General features: G+C 43.7%; 2 protein-coding genes across 6 annotated transcripts in view; one reads left to right on the top strand and one right to left on the bottom strand.

The window, feature by feature from the left end:
• Washc5 (WASH complex subunit 5) overlaps positions 1-6,018 on the bottom strand; it is a 43,969-nt gene extending 37,951 nt beyond the window's left edge. Inside the window, exons 1-5 of the mRNA XM_005354562.3 lie at positions 5,941-6,018; positions 3,763-4,072; positions 3,219-3,364; positions 2,408-2,492; positions 921-1,021 (exon numbers count right to left, since the gene is read on the bottom strand). Of these exons, the coding sequence (XP_005354619.1) occupies positions 921-1,021; positions 2,408-2,492; positions 3,219-3,364; positions 3,763-3,948 (518 nt within the window). The 5' untranslated portion in view covers positions 3,949-4,072; positions 5,941-6,018. The remainder of the gene's footprint in view (positions 1-920; positions 1,022-2,407; positions 2,493-3,218; positions 3,365-3,762; positions 4,073-5,940) is intronic.
• Positions 6,019-6,044: 26 nt separating this feature from the next.
• The window catches only part of Nsmce2 (NSE2 (MMS21) homolog, SMC5-SMC6 complex SUMO ligase), a 208,979-nt gene continuing 193,451 nt past the window's right edge, over positions 6,045-21,572 (top strand). For 3 of the 5 annotated variants that reach the window (XR_003377501.1, XR_001229063.1, XM_005354563.1), the window contains exons 1-2: positions 6,064-6,229; positions 10,728-10,898. Coding sequence is in view for 3 of the 5 variants with exons in the window: in XM_005354563.1 (XP_005354620.1) it covers positions 10,742-10,898 (157 nt within the window). In the remaining 2 variants the exon portion in view is untranslated. Of the gene's footprint in view, positions 6,230-6,420; positions 6,539-10,727; positions 10,899-21,572 lie in introns of those variants that run through there. The other 2 variants (XM_013348927.2, XM_013348925.2) reach the window with 2 other exon arrangements.

The following is a 21,572-nucleotide window of genomic DNA, read 5'->3' as shown; positions in this document are numbered from 1 at the left end:
GTGATATCTCCACATGCATACAGACGCTTGTAGAGGCTAAAAGAGGGCACTGGATCCTGGGTGGTGTGCTAGGAAATGAACTCAATTGGGTCTTCTAGAAGTCTGTAAATATATATATATATTTTATTTTTGGCTTTTCGAGGCAGGGTTTCTCTATAGCTTTGGATCCTGTCCTGGAACTAGCTCTGGCTGGCCTTGAACTCACAGAGATCCACCTGCCTCTCCCAGTCGCTGGGATTAAAGGCGTGTGCCACCACCACCAAGCAGAAATCTGCATATATTCTTAATGGCTAAGCTACTTCTCCAGCTCCACGCATCCATTTTTTGTACAGTTTTTCAAAAGATGGAAATCCTGTATGAAAGGTGCTAATATTAAAAAGCTGACAAGGTGGCTCCTTGGGACCCTACTTCCTGCAACCACACAGTTCTGCAGACACATGTAACACAAGACCTGGGGGGTTTCTGTGTCTATGCCTGTACTGGGGGGGATAGCTTTCCACCTGGTCCAGAAGGACAGCTTTCTGGTCATCCACACGAGAATGACAACAGAAAGCTCCTTTATTTCTTTATGGGTGCCAAAGCGTCTTGTTTGAAAACTAAAAAAGAAAACTTCAAACGCAAAACATTTGCAAATTTTAGAATTCCTTAAAATTTATCCTCAAGTTAAAACATTCAGAGTTTAGATTCCTGCTTTATAACAAGTACATTATCATCATATCTCTATATTGCTAGATATAAATAGAATTCATATTTTATACAGGTTTTATTGAATGCTATTTGTTAACTATAACACATAAAAGGGTAATGTTCTTTTGGTATGTTCAGAAGATGTGTGTACTGTAGCATCCTTCACTATAGGCCACTGTTCCCAGTAGTACAGGAGCAGTGCTTTAGGGGTGTGCAGGCTAGGTCAGGAATACCTGTATCGGTAATAAGAAACCAGCATCCTCTCTCTGACTTCTCCTTCAATCTTCTGGTCGATGACAAGTAGCATAACTCCATATAAGTACAGGGCTTCACACTATGAAGAAAAAGGACAATGGCCAAATTCATAAGTGATGGAGGAAGGTCATTGGTTAATTATAATAAAGAAACTGCTTGGCCCTCATAGGTTAAAACATAGGTGGGAAGAGTAAACAGAACAGAATGCTGGGAGGAAGAGGAAGTGAGCTCAGAGGCCATGCTCCCCTCTCCCGGGCAGACGAGATGAAGCAAGCTGCCAGGTCAGACATGTCGAATCTTTCCCGGTAAGCACACCTAGCGGTGCTACACAGATTATTAGAAATGGGCTGAATTAATACGTGAGAATTAGCCTAGAAGAGACTAGATATAATGGGTCAGGCAGTGTTTAAAAGAATACAATTTGTGAGTTGTTATTTCGGGTAAAGCTAGCCTGTGGCGGGAGCTGGGGGGCGGAATGCAGCCCCACAGCTCCTACAACACATTAAGACCTGTCTGCAAGGATTGAAGTTGACAGTGGTACAAATGATCACTCTGCTCACATGCCCCCAATAAAGTTGGATTTATATTTTAAAGTCAATGTACGTTTTTCTACAAAGGGCTCTCAATTGTTGTGTAGAATGGGCTTTAAAAATGGACTCAAACCAATTTTAATTCCTAGTGATTATTTTGCTTGTGATACCAAAATAAAATCTCAATTCTCTGAATACAGATGATCTAGAACTAATCTTTCTGTCTCTTTCTACCTCCCAAGTCCTGGGATTACAGACAAGGCCACCACACTGGCTCTGACATACATTTCTTAAATGATCACCAATGTCTTGGATGCAAAAAGAAGATGGACTTTTTCTTTTTCTGAGACAGGGTTTCTCTGCATAGCCCTGGGTGTCCTAGAACTCACTCTATAGAGTAGGCTGGGCTTGAACTCAGAGATCCATCTGTCTATGACTCCCAAATACTAGGCTTCTACCACTGCCTTGTTGAAGACTCTCTTCGGCCCCAGGAGCTAAGGACCAAACCCAGGGCCTTATGCTTGCTAGACAAGTGCTCTAACACTGAGCTAAATCCCCAACACCAATGAAGGACTTCTTATACAAAGGAAGCTCATAACACAACATAATCTTTTCTTCCATTATTCATTTCATTCAACACTCACACATTCTAAACTTGAAAGATAACTATTAGGCCATCTTCTTTTCTTTGTGGAATGGTATTCTGCATGCATTGATGCTGTTTCATATTATCATTACCATTATTATTACTGAGACAGGGCTTCTCTATTATGTAGCTCTGGCTGTCCTTGAACTTGTGGCATAGACTAGGCTAGCCTTGTCCTCACAGAGATACAATTGCCTTTGACTCCCAAGTGCAGGATTAAAGTCACATGCTACCACATGGAGCTGTTTCATATTCCTGAATATATTACTTTCCAATCACTAATACTTACTAGAAGCTGTTTTCCATCCTCATTGAGAAGCACAGTTTCTAAAGTTTGTTGAATATAAACTCCTTCATTGAGATCATCGAGGTATCTAGAAGCAAAATGCAAGGATAAGATATTAATGTAAACAGAAGATGTAACAGCTTTGAGGAAGGAAAGACTTTTCAAAGATAAGGCAGGACTCCAGGCATTCTGGCCTTAGTTCCTCTGTAGTGTTTGCTATGCTTATGAACCTTAGGGTCCTAGAGATGTAACTCATGGTGATTTGGGGCCACAGGTTAACACTTATGGATCTTCAAAATCGAAGGAATAGTCCCTACTCTTGAATTATAAAACAGCAGTAGCTCAGAAGTAATGGCATAGGAACATGACAAGGAATAGTGGCTAAAGTCAAGGAATTGGTAAACGTGTGCGTGTGTGTGTGTGATTGGTAAGCTCTTAAGAACTACTAATATGAGCCGAGCCTGATGGAACAGGCTTATCATCCCACGCACTCTGGGGGCAGAGACAGGCAGATTGTAAACTCAACACCAGTCTGGGAAACACAGTGAAAGCCTGTCTCAAATTAAAAAAAAAAAACAAAACAACAAATGCTTGTTTGCAAATTAATGTTAAATCTAAAGTGTTAGCACAGGATCACAAACTGAAGACTGCACAAGAGTTTACTAGGACCTGTTACAGGAGGGGAGATAGAATGAACTACCACAAGGCATGGCAGGGACGAGTTAGCTCTGAGAATGGCAAACATGTTCTGCTGGGTCCCTCCTTCTCCGCTAGTCCACCAGAATAAGCTGTCATGAAATTCATCCATCAATACCTGTTTAAGTCTACGATGTATTTATGCACACTTTGAAAGGCTAAGTAGAACCTGGTCACGATTTCTATGTTGTTTTCCCGAAACTCTTCGTCTAAATCCTGTAGCTCAGGTTTGGCTTCCAGTTTGCTTTCCCAGAACTCTGGACCCTAAGAAGGAAAACACACTTGTGTTAGAAGTCATTAAAGGCCTATTGGCGGGAAAACTGCTCCAGGGTGCCGTAACATTACACTCTAAGGTTCTTACGTAGCAGAGTGACAGAAGGGAAGACGGCCATGCAATCCTAGAATGAAAAAGCCTCTGGGTGAATCTCAGTCAAGATGAGCATGCTTTTAAATGTATTTCAGGCACTGTACTATGTTATAGGTTGCTCTCTGTAAATGTTGTGTTAGGACTTTCCACCACACAGTACCCTTCCTTTCCCTTTGGTTGAAAAGCTGTCTTTTCAATGCTCCATAACTACTTTCCTATTCAAGCCCCGCGGCTCCCAGAGAACAGCTGCTTTTTTTGTTTTTGACAGGAATACCAAGGCCACGGGGAAAAGCACCTTAAAATAGCTGAAGTCAAATATGATGTCTCCGTATCTCTGCTGGTCAGCCCGGTCTTTCAGCCGGAACACAGCTGGAATGAACTCAGACAGCCGCAGCACCTCGGCAATGATGGCATTGCCGCAGGAAACGATCCTCAGGATTGCCTGGCCACAGAGGTTATTCTCAGCCAGGAAGTCCAGCATCGTGATGGCGATCCGCTATTCCACACCACAATGGTGGGAATGATTAATGGCCTCAGAGCTGGAGTCTGTGGATCATGAGAGGAAGCCAGGACTGTAGACCAAATGGCTGATCCATTAAAAGAACCTGTATTGAAAAAAGAAAAGTTAACTTTTTTTTTTTAAAGAAATGTGTGTATATGCCTTTGAAATACATATACAACCCAGGAAAACTATGTCAATGAGCTCTGGTATGAGAAGGCGTTTATTCCCCAATATTCGGGGAGAGATGAATATTGGTGGTGTTAGGTCACTTCCTTCTTTCTTCCCTTTTACTCAGTTTAGGACTCCAACCTCTGGAATGACATCAAACTCAGGGAAAGGCTTTCCTTCTCAGTTGAACCCCTCTGAAGACACCCCTAAAGGCAGATTCACAGGTGATTTCAAAGCCGGTTAAGTTGAGAATAAAGGTTAGTACCACAAGGACCTTTGTAGAACCACACCACTGACCTCTCTTCCAGCCTTTGTTTACTTCTCATGGAAAAAGACGGAGGGTACAGCTCATTTCTGAGCCGGCATCAGGGCTACTGGGCTTGTGCAACCTAGTGTAACCTAACTGCACAACACACCCTGCTAGTTGATATTTTCACAACTGCAAACATTACAAGTCAGAGACACATGTGGGTATATCATTTCGAGGCATTTATCCAAGACACAGCAATACCACTTTTGGGTATATATCCAAAGGATGCTCAATCATGCCACAAGGACATGTGCTCAACTATGTTCACAGCAGCATGGTTTGTCATAGCCAGAACTTGGAAACAACCTAAATGCCCCTCGATTGAAGAATGGATAAGAAAAATGTGGTACATTTACACAATGGAATACTACACAGCAGAAAAAAATGACAGCTTGAATTTTGTAGGAAAATGGATGGAGCTAGAGAACATTATTTTGAGTGAGGTAACAGACACATTATTACATGTACTCACTCATAAGTGGCTTTTAAACATAAAGCAAAGAAAGCCAGCCTACAAACCACAATCCCAGAGAACTTAGACAACAATGAGGACACTAAGAGAAACTTACATAGATCTAATCTACATGGGAAGTAGAAAGTAGAAAAAGACAAGATCTCCTGAGTAAATTGGGAGCAAGGGGACCTTGGGGGAGGATTGAAGGGGGAGGGGAGAGGGAGTAGAGAAAAATGTAGAGCTCAATAAATATCAATAAAAAAAGAAAAAAAATTCTTGTCAAAGGAACTTGTTTTTAAGAACAGCATTGTTGTCCCTATCCAGAGGACAAAAGATGGCTCTATTTTTATCTTTTCATAAAACCTCAGTTCCATAAAGAAGAAAGCAACGATCTCAAATTCAGAATGGATGCTCTTCCAGAAAAGTTCTAGGATAAGCTTGATCACTGCAGCCTGATTCATGACTCCTTAAGAACACTTAAGGAGAATGTCCCTGGTTGTGGATGGGAGTAATAAAACTCCTTCACTACTCCACATCTATACAGAAATCAGGAGACCAACTGTTTATTTTCCTATCATAGACGAATCATGACCCATTAGAAGCCGCCCCCCTCCCACAAAGAACTTTAGCATCATACCTTAGGTGAGTGAGGGGCATCAGGGGGCGTGAGAAGAGACTTGCCCAAACTTAAAGTGAGTGACAGAACTTTTATTCAACCCTTTCGCTAGTGTAGAAGCCTTCATGTCAGTGACTACTCGGTTTTCTCGAGAGCAAATGAAAGATCAACCCCATCACCAGGGCACCGCTTCGAGAAACTTCCACACTCAGCTATGGGCTACGTAGCTGAGCATCACCCCTAATGCTTCAAAGATGCGTGCAAGAGAGATTTCCATTAAGGCGTAGGCGATAGCAAGGATGCAGCCCCAACCCTGCAGGACCTAGGTTTCTCCGCCCCGGTGGCTCCGGCGACAGCACCCGACGCGGCCTACGGGAGCTGGGGGGAAAGGACCTCGAAACTGAAGGCGCGCCTCTGACTCACCTTTCAGCCGTCCGACCCTCGCCGCGCAGACTGAGCACCCGAGTCTCTCTCTCCAGCCCCAGAGATCCCCTAAAGGGTGGAGCGGGACCCTGGTTTCTGCCCTGGCTTTCCCCAACCCATCACATGACTTGCGGGGATAGGCCCGGGCCAGGCATCATGTGATCACTCGCGGGCGCCGACTGATGACGCAGAGCGCGCGCGGGGCGTTTCAGCCACTGGAGTAGTGGGCTGAGGAAAGGTTTTGGAGTCTGGCCTTGCGCCGTTCAGGTAGATGCAACTGAGCTGCCAGGTAAATATCGAAGAGGTACCGCGATGGGGGAGGGTTGGCGGGCGTTGTCGCCTCCTTCTGAGTCCCGGGGACTTGGGCTGTGAGCCCGGCCCTTTTCACGCGCAGCAGCGAGACGGAGGCAGGTTATCCCCACCCCCCCTTGCAGCCTCTCATTCTTCACCTCTGTGTGATTAAAAAAAAAAAAAAAAGAAAAGAAAAGAAAAGAAAAAGAAAGAAATCTGGTTTGAACTGACTTTAAAAGCAGAGGCTTGAAGAGTTGGTTGAGATGTACTCAAGACCACAGGTGCTATTTCGTTTCTGCAGGTAGAGGTAAGTTGTGAACTACTGCCTTGATGTGAACGAAGTCGGGGGCTCACCTTGTTGGGCATGGGCAGACCTGGAAATGGCCGTAGTTTTTGTTGTTACTTTGGTGGACTCAGCAAATCCTTCCTGACCACTTGGTTTTCGTGGGCCGTTTCGTAGCTAATGCATGTTCCAGGTTGAGGAGGCCCCTGCGTAAGGGACTGGCAGACGTAAGCAAATAGCTGGCTTTGTAGGAGAAATATGTGATGGGAACTGTGATGGCATGGAGACAGGAAGGAGACACGGGCGAGGGAAGGCTTGAAGGGTGTGTATGTCTATGCTGGCGTGCCGGAAAAGGAGACACAACTCTGTTGAAGTTGCCACCTTGGGTTTAAGGGAGGTTAGGGGCCGAGCTTCGTGTTTGTTGCTCTGTGCCTACTACGGTGCTGCACAGAAACATGCAGAGCAATGTTGCCCTGTTTACGTGAATAACTGGCATAATTGACAGCAGCTCTTCCAGGAATATAAGGGAGGCAAAGTGGTGTCCTGAGCCTGATTAACTTGGTGAGACCCCAGGAAGCGCATGACTCTGTTGTAGATTGTCTTGGAGGCTATGGGTCCTGGGAACAAAAAGATCAATGTTATTGGAAAGAGGTTCCGAGAAGAGGTTGAAGTAAATCAGTGTTTTTTTCTTTTACTTATACTTACTTTTTAAAAAAGGTTTACTTATTTATTATATATACACAGTGTTCTGTCTGCCTGCATGCTAGAATAGGACACCAGATCTCATAGGTGGTTGTGAGCCACCATGTGGGTGCAGGGACTTGAACTCAGGACCTCTGGAAGAGCAGCCAGTGCTCTTAACCTCTGAGCCATCTTCTCCAGCCCTTATGCCAGTGTGTCTTAACCAAGGTGATGATGACGGTTTGTTTTCAGATGACTCTTTGTAGCGAGAGACAGATGCACATGATAGGATTGTATCAGTGTCCCTGGCCTCTGCTCCGTGGATACTAGTCCATGTCTCCCAATCTAAAAATGTCTCCACATGGTGTTGAATATTCCCTGCGGGTGAGCCCCCAGGTCCTAACAAGCCAAGGCCTGAGGACCAGTGGTTAGAATGTTCAGATGTCTATATCAGATACTATGTCCCAACAGTTTAAAACTTTTGTCTTTCAGTTTTAGAGGCTGAGAATTCCAAGGCCGATTTACCATCAGATTGAGTGTCTGGTGAAGACCTGTTTTCTGTTTTCTAAATGGCATGGCCTTGCTGTTTCCTTCAGTGGTCGGGAGGATGGGAGGGATGCAAGAGAGCTCTCTGGAGCTCCATTTTTAAAGGGGACTAATTTTGTTCTGGAGGGTAGATCTCGTCACCTCCTTGAAGGCCTTATCTTCTTATACCACCACTTTGGACAGCAGGATTTCAACATAGAAATTGGGGCTGAGGACCCAGACATTCAGACCTTAGCAGATAGGTGAGACTGGGGGAGGGGAGAAGTGAAGAATATACACATGCTGGGCGTGTGGAGGGGATTCGCAGTTGTGAATGGAACTCTAGACAGCTCACAGGAAAGATACGGGAAGCGATGAGAGGCTGAAGGCATGTAAGAGGAGATGCTGATCCCCGAGGAAGGGATAAGGGCTCCAGTGCTGGCCTGAGAGCTGGTCCAGTGAAGCGGGAGATGTGGGAAGCCTGGCAGACGTGCCAGTAAGGACAGGGAGAAAGGATTTGGGGACATGCCTATAGGAGAGCTTGGGCGCCAGCATGAGCACAGAAGCATGGGACATTCTCAGAGGGGGAGGTGGGAGGATGTTTTTTATTTTTTTTGGATTTTTCGAGACAGGGTTTCTCTGTAGCTTTTGGTTCCTGTCCTGGAACTAGCTCTTGTAGACCAGGCTGGCCTCGAACTCACAGAGATCCGCCTGCCTCTGCCTCCCGAGTGCTGGGATTAAAGGCGTGCGCCACCACCGCCCGGCTGGGAGGATGGTTTTAAGATTAAAGAGAGAAGAAGTCTTTGGTTTGCTGTGGAGAATGGTGTGGGGGAGGAGCGAATCGGTGATATAAAAACGTGGGGAGGATTGCTGAGAGAAGGAAGGAGAAGGTCTAATGTAAAGTGGAGGTGGTCCGCCTAGGCACAGTTAGGTCACTCAACATGAGAAAAAAAACAAAATGCAGAAACTGAGGCTGGTAGGGTGGAGGGAACCTTTGTGGTGGTTTCTGTTTTCTCAGTGAAGTAGCAATCCGAGTCTTCGGTGCAAGTGGGCGAGCAAACATCAGGAGTTTGTAGCGTCAGGTGTCATGGGTATTTCTAAGCCAGGGCTGTGGGCCGGGCATGACTACCATCTCAGCATTTGAGTGGCAAGAGTATTGCTCTGAGTTTAAGGCCAGTTGGGCTATATAGTGAGACCCTGTGAGGAACCAAAGGCAGGAGAAATAGGGGTCATTTTCTGTACAAGAAAAACTCAAGTAGATGCCTAGAGAGTTGTATGCTCTTTGCAGCTGTCTGTGCTGTGTATTTTATATACCTTTTCCTCATTGTGAGGGCTAAGTCAGGCATTTTATCGTCCCTTTATTGTACAAGTAATCTGTGCTGTCTCCATGGCGTATTTGCCTGTCTGGCCCCATCCATGAACTGGAGAGCTCCCAGGGAACAGAAGCTGAACATTTCTGGGGCATAGAACGCTGCCTGGCATATGGCAGTTTTTCACTGAATTAGAATAAACCAAGTAGTACTTGAAAGTAAAAGTCTTGGAGTATTTACCTTGAAAACCACTGTATCCCCATGCTCAGAGAAGTTGCCTGGTCTTTAGGACGATACTTCTTGTTTGTTAGACAAGTTGTTTGAATCAGCAATTGTGGTATTGTGACTATTTATGTTAACCTGATACCTCTAAGGTAAAAGCCAGCACTTTAGCCCCCTGTGCTCTCCCCCTTTTCTACCCTGTGTTTTTAAAATGAGCCTTAGAATTTACATGGTGAGAGCCGGGCGGTGGTGGTGCATGCCTTTAGTCCCAGCACTTTGGAGGCAGAGGCAGGCGGATCTCTGTGAGTACGAGACCAGCCTACAAGAGCTAGTTCCAGGACAGGCTCCAAAACCACAAAGAAACCCTGTCTCAAAAAACCAAAAAAAAAAAACAAAAACAAAAAACAAACAAACAAAAAGAATTTACATGGTGAGACCTTTAGTTCCTATTTGTGGAATAAGGGAACAAACCCAGTTTAAAGCAGTAGTGGAGAAGCTGCAGTTACAGCTGAGGTGTGAAAGGAAGCTGGTACCGTGAGAGGAGGAAGTGCTGGAGAAAGGAGGAGCAAGAGTGAGTTCTGATGCAAATTGTGGATCAGAAGCTAGATCGCACCACGCACCACGAGCATGGCCTCTTCCTTCGAAGAGGAGCCTATTATCCCATGAGCCTGAGTTCATCTTCTGTCTCTCTGAGTCCCAGAAACCATTTTCCCTCACGGTGCCGCCAGCTTTAGCAGCAGCCTGCTTGCCATTTAAAGCCAGCATGAGTGCTGCACTTTTCTAGTTGTTTCAATGGAGTGGATCTCAGGAGGCTCCCGAAAAAAGCCAAGATGTCTATGTAGACAAGGGGTCCAAAGCTTAAAGTGTTGGTGTTTAAAGGAATAGATAAGGGTGTATTTAATATGAGGGTAGTAACTACAACTATAATAGATAAACCGCTGTGAGGTAAGATGTCTATGTAGAAATCCTGCTTTTACTGAATCTGAGAAAATTGCAGGTGCAAATCTATTGGAACTTAAGGAACTATCAAAACCAGATTTTTTTTAAGAGTTCAAAATGCATATATATATATATATATATATATATATATATATATATATATTAGGTAAGTTAAAAGCTATAGATTTAAAAAATCTTATTAAGCTTTATTTTCTTTCTTGTTGTAAAAGGAAATATGTCATGGACAGTCTTTATTGTCTATATGTGTTAGGCTAGTAAGAACTGGGTTTTGTAGAATTATTTGAAGCATCAAGAAAGGGGGTGTTCTCCTTCTTAAAAACTGAAGATAGTTCCCGTCCCCACATTATATTGCGTGTGTGTGTTTGATGGCCTTGGTGTTCTCTGAGCACTGCCTGCAGGTAACGGGGTAGCACATGGATATTGAGTGCAGTCGTCATGGAGTGTTACGGCTGTGCTCTTTTCCCATAGGGTTTTTTCCTGACTTAGAACTCTTCCTGTTGTGTTTGAAATTTTAGGTAACAATTTCAAGATGCCAGGGCGTTCCGGTACAAATTCAGGTTCCACTCGTTACATATCCTTCAGTGGTGTGGAGTCTGCTCTCTCCTCCTTAAAAAACTTCCAAGCCTGCATCAGCTCTGCAATGGACACAGTTTCTAGTGTTGCCCTGGACCTTGTGGAGACTCAGAGTAAGTGATATGTAAAACTCACTGTGTGTGTGTGTGTGTCTACTCTGAGGTAACGGTGTGGTTGCATTACTCTGGGGATGCCCTTTGCATGTTCTTGAGATAGGCGTTTAATCCTCTGGACACATTTTTCTCATCCTGTTCTGTAACCTGGCGTACCATGCAGTGCAGTTGGCCTCCACTCCGATGTGCCCTAGAAGTTCCTGAACAAGGGCAGTAAGGTTCCTGACGGAGCACATGCGATCTAAAGTTCATGATGTACGTGAACCAGAAGGTACGCGAATGCGCTGGCTCACCGTCACTTTCCGTTGGTTTACTTTACATAGTTCATGCTTGATCATGCTGCACATAGGGTCCGCAGATGCCAGGAACACCAGCAGAGGAAGGCCTTACAGGAAGAATTCTGCTTCCTGATTTTTAAGTAGAAGATTTTGAACAATGCTCATTCCTTTTTGGGGCTAGAGTTATTATTACTTTTTGATGTATTGAGAGCCAGGGGAGTGGCGTAGTATCTTTTCTCTTTTTCCTTAAATGGTTCTATGTTTGAACAGTTTGTGTTGGGCTTTGACATGTTTTTCTCTTTGCCTATCCTGATTGAGTTTTAAGGATCTAAGTGTCAAGTTGGAAGAGTTTCTGTTGCTATTTCTTCATGTATTTCCCACTCTCCAGTCTCCTTTCCTTTTACTATTCAATTACATGTAGATGAGATTGCTTGATATAAATCACATAGGGCTTGGTTTTTTGTGTTTTTTCCTCTGACTTTGAGTAGTTTCTGTGCTGTGTTTTTAAATTCATTTGTCGTATTTACTGTGGTCTGCTGTCAATTCTATGTAGTGAATTTAAAATTTCTGGTAACTATGCTGTTTCAGCAACACAACAGGATTAAATGGAACCTTTTGTGTCCACTTTTCCATTTCTCTTTTTGTCATGTTCTTGTTCTCTTATTCATTTTTTTAAGTTTTATTTTTATGTTTTCCTATTCATTTTTAAAGATTATTACATATAATAGACACATAAATATATATTATATAATATGCCAATATAACATATAATCTATATTATCAGGCTTGCGTTGTACATCTTGCCGGCCCCTTCTCCATCCCGGAGTCTGTGAAGCATGGTTTTGGTATCTGTTTTAACATCATTGCCTGTCATTGCTGTCCTTTTCTCAGTGCCCTTCTAGTCTGATTTCCTCGTGTGTATTATGTTGCCAGTTCAAGTTTTGTTGTCTTCTGTCGTAGTTGGCTTCCTTAGCTGTCAACCTGAAACAAACTTGGAGACACCTTGGAAGAGGTAGCCTCATCTGAAGAATTGTCCTGATCAGACCGGCCGTGTCTATGAAGCATTTATTCATTCTAATTGATGTGGAAGGGCCCAGCCCACTGTGGGCTGTGCCCTCCTCAGGCAGGTGGGCCTGGACTGGACGGGAAGAGTGGCAGAGCAGGCCGGGAGCAGTGTTCCTGCATGGCTTCTGCTTCACACTTCTGTTTTGACTTCCCTCGATAGACGGACTGCAGCCTCTGAGTGGAAACGGACCCTTTCCTTTTTTAATTTGCTCTTGTTTGTGGTGTTTATCACAACAATAGAAAACAGACAATTTTTTTTATTTTTTTTTATTTTTCGAGACAGGGTTTCTCTGTAGCTTTGGAGCCTGTCCTGGAACTAGCTCTTGTAGACCAGGCTGGCCTCAAACTCCTAGAGATCCGCCTGCCTCTGCCTCCCGAGTGCTGGGATTAAAGTCGTGTGCCACTATCGCCCGGCTCTAGGCAAATACACTTTTAAAGAGAGTTGAAATTAGTTTTGCTGGGAAACCAAATAATTTGTGGATTAGATGGCTCTATTTTTAGTATTGATAAGCTTTGTAATTTGGGTGGGTGTAGGGTAGTTGTGATGGCTATTCTTAGTTGTCAACTTGACTACATCTGGAATTAACTAAAACCCAAGTGTCATGGTACACCTGTAAGAGATTTTTTTTTTTCCTAATTGAATCATTTGAAGTGGAAGACCCACTTTTACTCTGGATCTTTTGAGATAGGAATATCCAGCTTTAATTCAGATCATTTGTTGAGGGAGGATCCAGTTTTCATTTGGGCCCACGCTCTGCTGTCAGCTTGTATAAAGGACGTGGAAGAAGGAAGCTTTCGCTCTTTGCCTGCTTGTTCTTACTCTCACTGGCAAATCCATTCCTTCACTGGTCTCAGAGCCTACTCTTTTGGGATTTCCATGTATACTGAAGATCAACTGAGACATCCAGCCTCATGAACAACTACTCATTTCTTGGGCCTTCTGTTGGTAGACCGCTACTGTTGACTAGCTGGATCACCGCCTGCAAGCTATTCCAATAAAATTCCTCTCGCTATGTATATAGCTTCTATCTATCGAATCTATCTATCTACCTACCTACCTACCTACCTACCTACCTACCTATTGAATCTATCTATCTATCTATCTATCTTTCTAGTTATAAATCCTGTTCCTCTAGAGAATCCTGACTAATACAGTAGCCTTTAGTAGGGCTAGCATCATGTTGCTTCTCGTTTTTCTCTGGAGGTTCAGCAGCTTCACTTGGCTCTGGATGGGTAGAATTCAAGTGTCTCTGAGTCCTCTGCGAATCGTTTGCTTCTTAGCTCCCAGAAATTGTCCTCAGTGTCTCAGGATTCAGCACCAGACTCCAGGGAATGCTTGGACTGATTCATAGCTTGCTCCCAGCACTCTGTCTTGCAAACTCCTTCTGCCTCCGCCTCCCTGTGCTCCCGAGTCTTCTTATCCTTTAGGCTGCTATGCTCAGTGTGGATCCTTCCTCCCTAATTCTGGTCTGGGTGTGTCCTATTGTCTGAAAGTAGTTACAGCATTATTTTGGCCAGCTTTTGTAAATTCTTGAAAAGATGCCCATGTCTATCCCAGTCACTCCTTCATGTCTGGCAGCATCAGTCACCTATGATCTCTTTAGTGATGGCCTTCAGTGTCTTGACGCTGCTCCATCTGATTTGGATCCTGTTCTTGGTGGTGATGGACCATTAGCTTAAAGCTTGCCAGTCCTTACTTTAGAGCTATAGTCAGTAAATATTTATTAAATTTTTTTTAGGGACTGGAGAGAAGGCTTAGTGGATAAGAACATTTATTCTTACGTGGGACCCATATTTGATCCTCAGCACCCACTTGATAGCTCAAAACCAGCCATAACTCGAGTTCTAAGAGGTCTGACCCACTCTTCTGACCTTCATGGGCACCAGCCATGCATGTGGTCCACATGTATATGAATGTAGATAACATACTCAAACACATAAAAAGAGCTGGATTTATTTATCCTGATTATTTGGGTTAAATTTGCAGCAAAAACTTGGTTTTTTAATATAAAAAAAAAGCTCACAAGATGAATTTTGACTAAGTTATATGGAGAAGAAAACCAGGAGCCGAAGAGTCTGGCCATGTGCAGATGCAGTGAGGAGTACCAGTACTGTGTGGAAGATGCCATGAGGGGCAGCCTGCAGTACCAGTACTGCGTGTGTGCAGATAACGTGAGGGGCAGCCTGGAGTACCAGTACTGTGTCTGTGCAGATGCTTTGAGGGGAAGCCTGGAGTACCAGTACTATGTGTGTGAAGATGCAGTGAGGGGCAGCCTGCAGTACCAGTACTGTGTCTGTGCAGATGCAGTGAGGGGCAGCCTGCAGTACCAGTACTGTGTCTGTGGAAGCACACTTTGCGTTTCAGTTACTGCCAGGGTAGCTAATAAACATTACAGAGTAACTATTCTGTGTCTAATCCAGTGCTGGGATTTAAAAAGGACACAGATGAGTATAAAATACTTCCTTCCTTCATGACTTTGCCATCTTATTGGAAGACAGATATGTATTAAAATGCCAGCTCAGTGGGAAATGGATAAGATGTTGCAAGGATGTGGATACTTTGCTAGCGCCTCTGAACTCATGAGGGACATAGCAGACTTTCATAAGGGTACTCACAGATTCTTCAAAATTGGAATTTTTGTTTAAAATTCTTATTAGCACCAAAACCTGTTAGGTGTTGTCCTTTATATTCAAACTCACGTTTTTCATTTCTGGTAGATGCTCAGGTTTCAGTGATCCCAGTTGGCCTGTAATGTCATTCTCTGTGTCAAAAGCACAGTGGAAACACAGCCTGTAACACACCCAAGGCACGTCCCTGTTCAGCCGTCAGGGTGTGGAGTAGCAGTGTTTACCTCTGCACGTTTATCTCTGCATCACATTGTATGAAGAGATGTCCCTAACGATGGAGATGCAGTAAATACAGTAAGCTGTGCTGGTCATCAAGGTGACATTTCTGTACTGTGAGAGAGGATAGAGAGTGACACAGTGACTTTCCACACGGTGTCCTTAGGTGCCACCGCTGTGGTTCATGTCAGGGCACCCACAGTATTTCCCCACAAGGCTTTTGTGCAGCCGAAAATACTCCATGATAAACAACAACAACAACAAACAGCCATGTCTTATAGTTTTTACGAGTACGGTCTTGATCTGTCTACCTGTGGGCTCTAGTCCAGTCTGGTGAGCTGTTTTAGGAAACTGAATTTGAATGCTGACAAGCAAGAGGCGGATGGCGAGAGAAAGTCTTTCAGAGACAAGGCCGAGGGCAACCCATCCGCGCAAGCACTCGTTCATTGGGGGAGGTTTTTTTAAACCATTGAACATTTTGGCTTAATATAATTAAATAGAAGGCATATGTTGTCAATTAAAATGTTACTTAAAATTCAAGAAATTTTTGTTATATTTCCAAATTGTTAGTATAGCTTTCCCTTTTTTTACAGGGATTTCCAAGCATTTATAAAAGCCCCAAACTCTAATCATAGTCTATTGTACATTAAATTAGTTCCTCATGGCCTAAGTTATATAAAAATAAAATTACAGACCCTTCCAAGATTTTATAGAAAACAATAGTCTTTAGTGTAAGACATTTTTCTTCATACTTTTTAAAAATTGGCAAATAAAAGTGGATATTTTGGGGGTACCATGTAACATTTTGATACTTACACTGTACAGTATTCAAACCAGTTTAGGTGTACCTTCTTAGACATTGTGATGGTTACTTTTAACTTGTCTGGTTGACATAGCCTAGTATTACCTGTTATATATTGTATTATATGTACATATAAAATATACATATCATTATATATTGAAATACATTTATTATATATAATATGTTATATAGTTGCATATTATATATTATGCAATTCTATCCAGACATTAGAAAGGATAGAATCTTTCTTTTATGATTTATTTATTTTTTAAGTTTCATTTTACATACCAACCATAATTCTCCCTCTCACCCCTCCTCCTGCCTCTCCTACTTCCCCCTCCCTCAGCCTACCTCCTGTCCACTCCTCCCAAAGGGTAAGGGCTCCCATGGGGAGTCAACAAAGCCTGGCCCGTTAAGTTGAGACAGGACCAAGCCCCTTCCCCCTGCATTAAGGCTGAGCATGGCATCTCACCATAGGGAATGGGTTCTGACAAGCTAGCTCATGTACCATGGATAAATCCTGGTCCTACTGTCAGGGCCCCTCAGATAGAACAACCTACACAACTATCTCCCACATGCAGAGGGCTTTGTTCTGTCCCTTGGAGGCTCCCCAGCTGTTAGCCTAGAGGTCATGAGTTTCTGTGCACTTGGTTAGCTGTCTCTGTAGATTCTTCCATCATGATCTTGACCTCCCTTGTTCATATATTCCCTTCTCCCTCTCTTTGATTGGATTCCCGGAGCTTGGCCTGGTGCTTGGTTGTGGATCTCTGCATCTGGTTCCATAAATTACTAGAAGTCTCTATGATGATATGATGACTGTTGGAATATTCACCAATCTGATTATAGGAGAAGGCCAGTTTAGGCACCCTCTTTGCTATTGCTAGGAGTCTTAACTGGGATCATCCTTGTGGAAGGCTAGAATCTCGTCATCTATGAGAACATGGATAGGAATGGAATATACATTATTGAATGAAATAACCAGGTTGGATGGACACTTTGCTGTTTTTTTTTTGTCTGTTTCCCTAGGATTCTAGAGCTGTGGCAGAAAGACCATAGTTTCTATAGTCAGAGAGAGAGAGAGAGAGAGAGAGAGAGAGAGAGAGAGAGAGAGAGCGAGCGCGAGCTCAGTGGCCAAGAGCACTTACTCTTCTCACAGAGAACCTGGATTTGGTTCCCAGCACTCACATGGCAGCTCACATCTGTCTGAAACTCCAGTTTCAGTGCCTCTTCTGATGTTCAAGGGCTCCTGCATGCTATCTGTATACACTTGGACAGACATGCACACGCATGAAGGTAAATACTTAAGAAAAATGGCCCTCGTATGAAGCAGCTGAAACATTTTGATGTCATTATACTGACTTAGGCGGTCTTTGTCCAAGCTTGGCTTGGACAGCTGCAGATTTACTTTTCAATGAATAATCCATCTGTAGCCCTTTGTATAGATGTTCTATAGTGAATAGTATCCAGACTTGTATAATGTCAGGTCCTGGCCAGTCAAGGTTTCAAAAATTTGTAATTTTTTTGTTGTGTAAAATTGAAAAAAACACTTAATTTAATATTTTATTCTTTGACAATTTCATACATATGTACAACATGTCTTGATCACATCCACCCTTAGTTCTCTTGTCTCACTCCCTTTAGCCCCCACCACAACACTTTTCCTCTCTGTTAAAAAATTAGAAGGTACCCCCTCAAAAAGCCAGAAGTTCAAGGTAATCTTCAGGCATATAAGGCTTGAACCCAAAAACCCAAAGTCCAGCTAGTGCTGTTTGCAGGAGCATGGGCCACCTACCAGTGGTCACATCCCTGAAGAATGACCCCTTCCCCTGGTAGCCATCAGTTGCCAATAGCTCTTCATCTAGGGATGGAGCTCCTGGGTCCCTATCTTGCCTGCACTGGCTTGATCTTGTACGAATCCTGGCGAATTCATGGGCGTGACGACCTTGTCCTTTCTAAAAGGCTGCAGTCGCAGCTTCCTCCCCAAACTTTAGCTCTTGTGTTCTTGTCACCCTGTCTTCCTGTGCTGCCTGACCTTGCAGGGAGTCACGCCTCATTCAGGGCGTGCACTTCACTGTCCCGTGCTCAGCAGTTGCCTTAGTTGTGGTTCTCTGACTTGGCTGCTGGCTGCTTGCTTCTCTGGCCAATGTTGAGAGCAGCACTGATGTACAGACAGAATCATAAATATTCAGAGAGCAAGTTGACAAGATGCCTGGCTAGCGAAGCTGTTAGTAGTAAGTTCCCCTCTAAGGTTTATAGCCTCTGCTCGCAGGGTTTGGCAAGGTTTCCAGGCCCAGGCCTCAGATCCAGTCAGAAAACAGTTGGTTACAGTTGCAGTAGCCGTGCCTCTCTTGTAGGGCCTGCTCTTGGGTAGGCCTGTCGATAACTTTTCTCCCCTAGCAGCTCTTCAGCACTATAAAAGTTGAGAGGAACTTTCCAGGTCAGTTCCAGGCTGCCTTAAATTCAGGCCTTACATGCCTGAGGAGTACCTTGAATTTTTGATCTTCCTGCCCTCTGTCTCTAAACTTAGAGATAATGGGCATTTGCCACCATGCCCAGTTTTATGTGTTGCTGTCATAAAGCCAAGAGCTACATGCATGCAAGTCTTTCACTAACTGAGCTACATCCCTTGCCACAAACACATAAGCTTCTGTACTCTTAATTACTTTGCCTGGTGTATTTAAACCCTCAGAATTTAAGATTATTAACGAACCCTTACCTCACTCTTCTCAGAATGTCTAACTCACTTTTCTGCTCTGGTTGTTGTTTTTTTTTCCCTGCTATTTATACTTCCTATTTATGCACTGTGCTGTTGGGTTTGTTTGTTCATGTTACTGTCTTTGTCCTGTATAAGCTCCGTCTTTATTGTCAGGTCCCCCCTCCCCCCTCTTCTATTGCTGGTGTGACCTCTGTGGTGGTTTGAATGCTTGGTCATCAGGGAGTGGTAGTGGTGTTGTTTGAAAGGATTAGGAGGTGTGGCCTTGTTGGAGGAAATATGTCACTGGGGGTGGGCTCTCTCCTGTTGCCTTCAGGCTGTAGAACTCTCAGCCTGTGTGCTGCCTTGCTGTCACCAAGGGGCTAAGGGACTAAACCTCAGAAAGTGTGAGCATTGCCAAGGTCATGGTGTCTCTTCCAGCAATAGGACACTGATTAGGACAACCTGATAAGTAGTTAACACATAGTGTATGGAATGATCTGGAAAACCTAAAAGGATAGGATGATTACTATAAAATGTCTCCTAATTGTCTAACTCTTTCATTTATATGTATATCCATGTCAATGGATATTTGTGTGAATCACACATTTCCTATTCATGTATGTACTGAATTTACACACACACACACACACACACACACACGCACACACACGCACACACGCACACACGCACACACGCACACACGCACAGAGCAGTGGGCCATTTTGTACTCTAGGAGTTGCCATAGACACTTTAAAAAATTAGGTTGTTATAATTATGCATGCTACTGCCCTCTGCTGGCTACTGGTTGCCATTTCTGACTAAGGCAGCCAATAGGAAAATACATTACAAACCTCTTAATGTTCTCATTGTAAAACTTTCCCCAGTACAGCTTGCTGCCTAGGAAAGGACGAAATTCTAAGTGTTTATGAACAAATCTTTTTAAAGTGATTGGAAAAGTTAAACCAGGATTATGACATAGACATGCATGGATAGCCCCTCCACAATAAAGATTGTGTCAATACTGCCTAGGATGAGGTATAGCATATGTGCATGCCCACATGCATGTTTACACATGTTAGTGAACTTTGGGAAAGTGCTATCCACTTGAGATTTTGCAGATTTGGAAATTAGGAAGCACAGACAGTGTTAAGGCTTCTTGAGGTAAATAATAACTGGAGCTTTAGGTTCTGCCTGTCAGCTAGAGCTCTTCCTAGTATTCAGAGGGTTTCCTGTGCATTTGTTTGTGTCCCGATTCTGTAGCTGGCCTGGATTGTTGAGTCTTTGACTGTAGGATTCATGTACAGGCATGCGTCTTCCGGTCTCTGAGCCTGACCCTGGGACTTGTATATTTTAAGTTCCCTGTAAATGCTTATTGGGTGAATCAGTCAGTCAGGCATTTAAGGCACTTGAGTGCTGGGATCTAAAAGCGATGCTTGGAGTATCGACTTCACCTGTGGATACGGGCAAGCGCTGCTAACCCGCCGCTCCCCGGCAAGCCGAGAGCTGATTGTTGAGCAACTATCAGCCCTGCTGTGTGACTCTGCAGCAACTTCTTAACCAACTTTGATCAAAGGCCCCAAAATCCCACTGTTCTGGAGTAGTGTTAGAATTGCCTGCTTCCTTTGTTGGTAAAGTTTCCCTGCACCTTGATGTAGCTTTAGACATGTGTAAGTTTAACTGTGTCATTGCCATGTGTGTCTTTCTTAATCTTGACCTGGGATAAGCCTCTTGGTGCAGCCAGTTTCCAAGCTGTTGTGGGAAGAGGAGCGAAGGGAGTCGCCATAGATAAGACAGGCCCATCCGAATGAAGGTGCAGGTAGTGAACGTCACTGAGTGAGGTAAATGCTGCATCCTCGGTCTGTCAGGAAAATAGGCTCACTGAGCTGAAATAACTTAAGCCAGAACACACATAGGGAGTTTGAACACAATTATTATCTCTAGCTTAGACTCCTTTTTTTCTCTTCCTCCTAGTAGCTTTTGGTAGATGGTGGTAACCCTCGACATCTGTGTCAGACAGCTTTGTGTCTCCATTACAGAATACCTGGGATAACTAACTTAGAAAAGATAGTTATCTTTGCCTCCTTGGTTTGGAGTTTCTAGTCCATGATCCCTTGGGATCTCTAGTAAGGCAGCATATTATGGAAGGCACTCATTATTCCTGCCAGCAAGCAAGAAAGGAGGAAGAAGGACTCAGGATCTCAGTTCCCATTCAAGACCATGCCGCTAGTGACCTAAGCACTTCCCTCAAACCCCTTCCTCTCGAAGGTGCCATACCTCCCAATGCACCAGCTCTATGATACATCAGGCCTTTGGGAGACATTGATTATTCAAACTGTAGCAACTGTCTGTTAGTGATATGCCCAGCATAGTTGGGTGTATTTTGTAGTTTTAAATGTGGTATATGGAGTCTGTATTATTTTATATTAAAAATGAGGAAACCTGAGTCGAAATTTCAATTTTTTGACAGGCATATGTCTGATGAATGACCGAAGTGTTTGAACTAGCAAAGCTGAGGTATGGTGAAGGCCCATATTCTATACAGCACAAAGCCTTAGGTGTAAGGGCAGCGACGATGGGGAAGTTGTTAAAGATTGACAAGAGAAGGTTTGAAAAGGAAAAGAGAAAAGCTGTGAGAAATATCAGTATGGGGCCGGTGCACACTTTTAATGCCAGCAATGGGGAGTCAGATGCAGGTGAATCTCTGTGAGTTTGAGACCAGCCTGGTCTACCGAGTGAGTTCAAGAACAGCCAGGGCCACATAGAGAAACTTGTCTTAAAAATGAAAAAAGAAAAAAAAATAAAGAACCATCAGCCTGTGCAGTCCTTACAGTGTTAGATTTAACTAGTTGTTCCCCATGTGTCTAAGTCTCTACATTGATAGGACAAGATAGGAACAGAGCAGTAAAGCAAGTCTTATGATGATCCTTTGGGTTTGAGGCATGGACCATAAGCCTAGCTCTTCACAGTTACTCCCTCCACAAATGCTACTC

The sequence above is a fragment of the Microtus ochrogaster genome, chromosome 15, assembly GCF_000317375.1.
Source record: "Microtus ochrogaster isolate Prairie Vole_2 chromosome 15, MicOch1.0, whole genome shotgun sequence".
Taxonomy (NCBI): Eukaryota; Metazoa; Chordata; class Mammalia; order Rodentia; family Cricetidae; genus Microtus; species Microtus ochrogaster.
The sequence above is the reverse complement of the archived record's forward strand: the minus strand, read 5'-3'. Positions and strand labels throughout refer to the sequence as shown.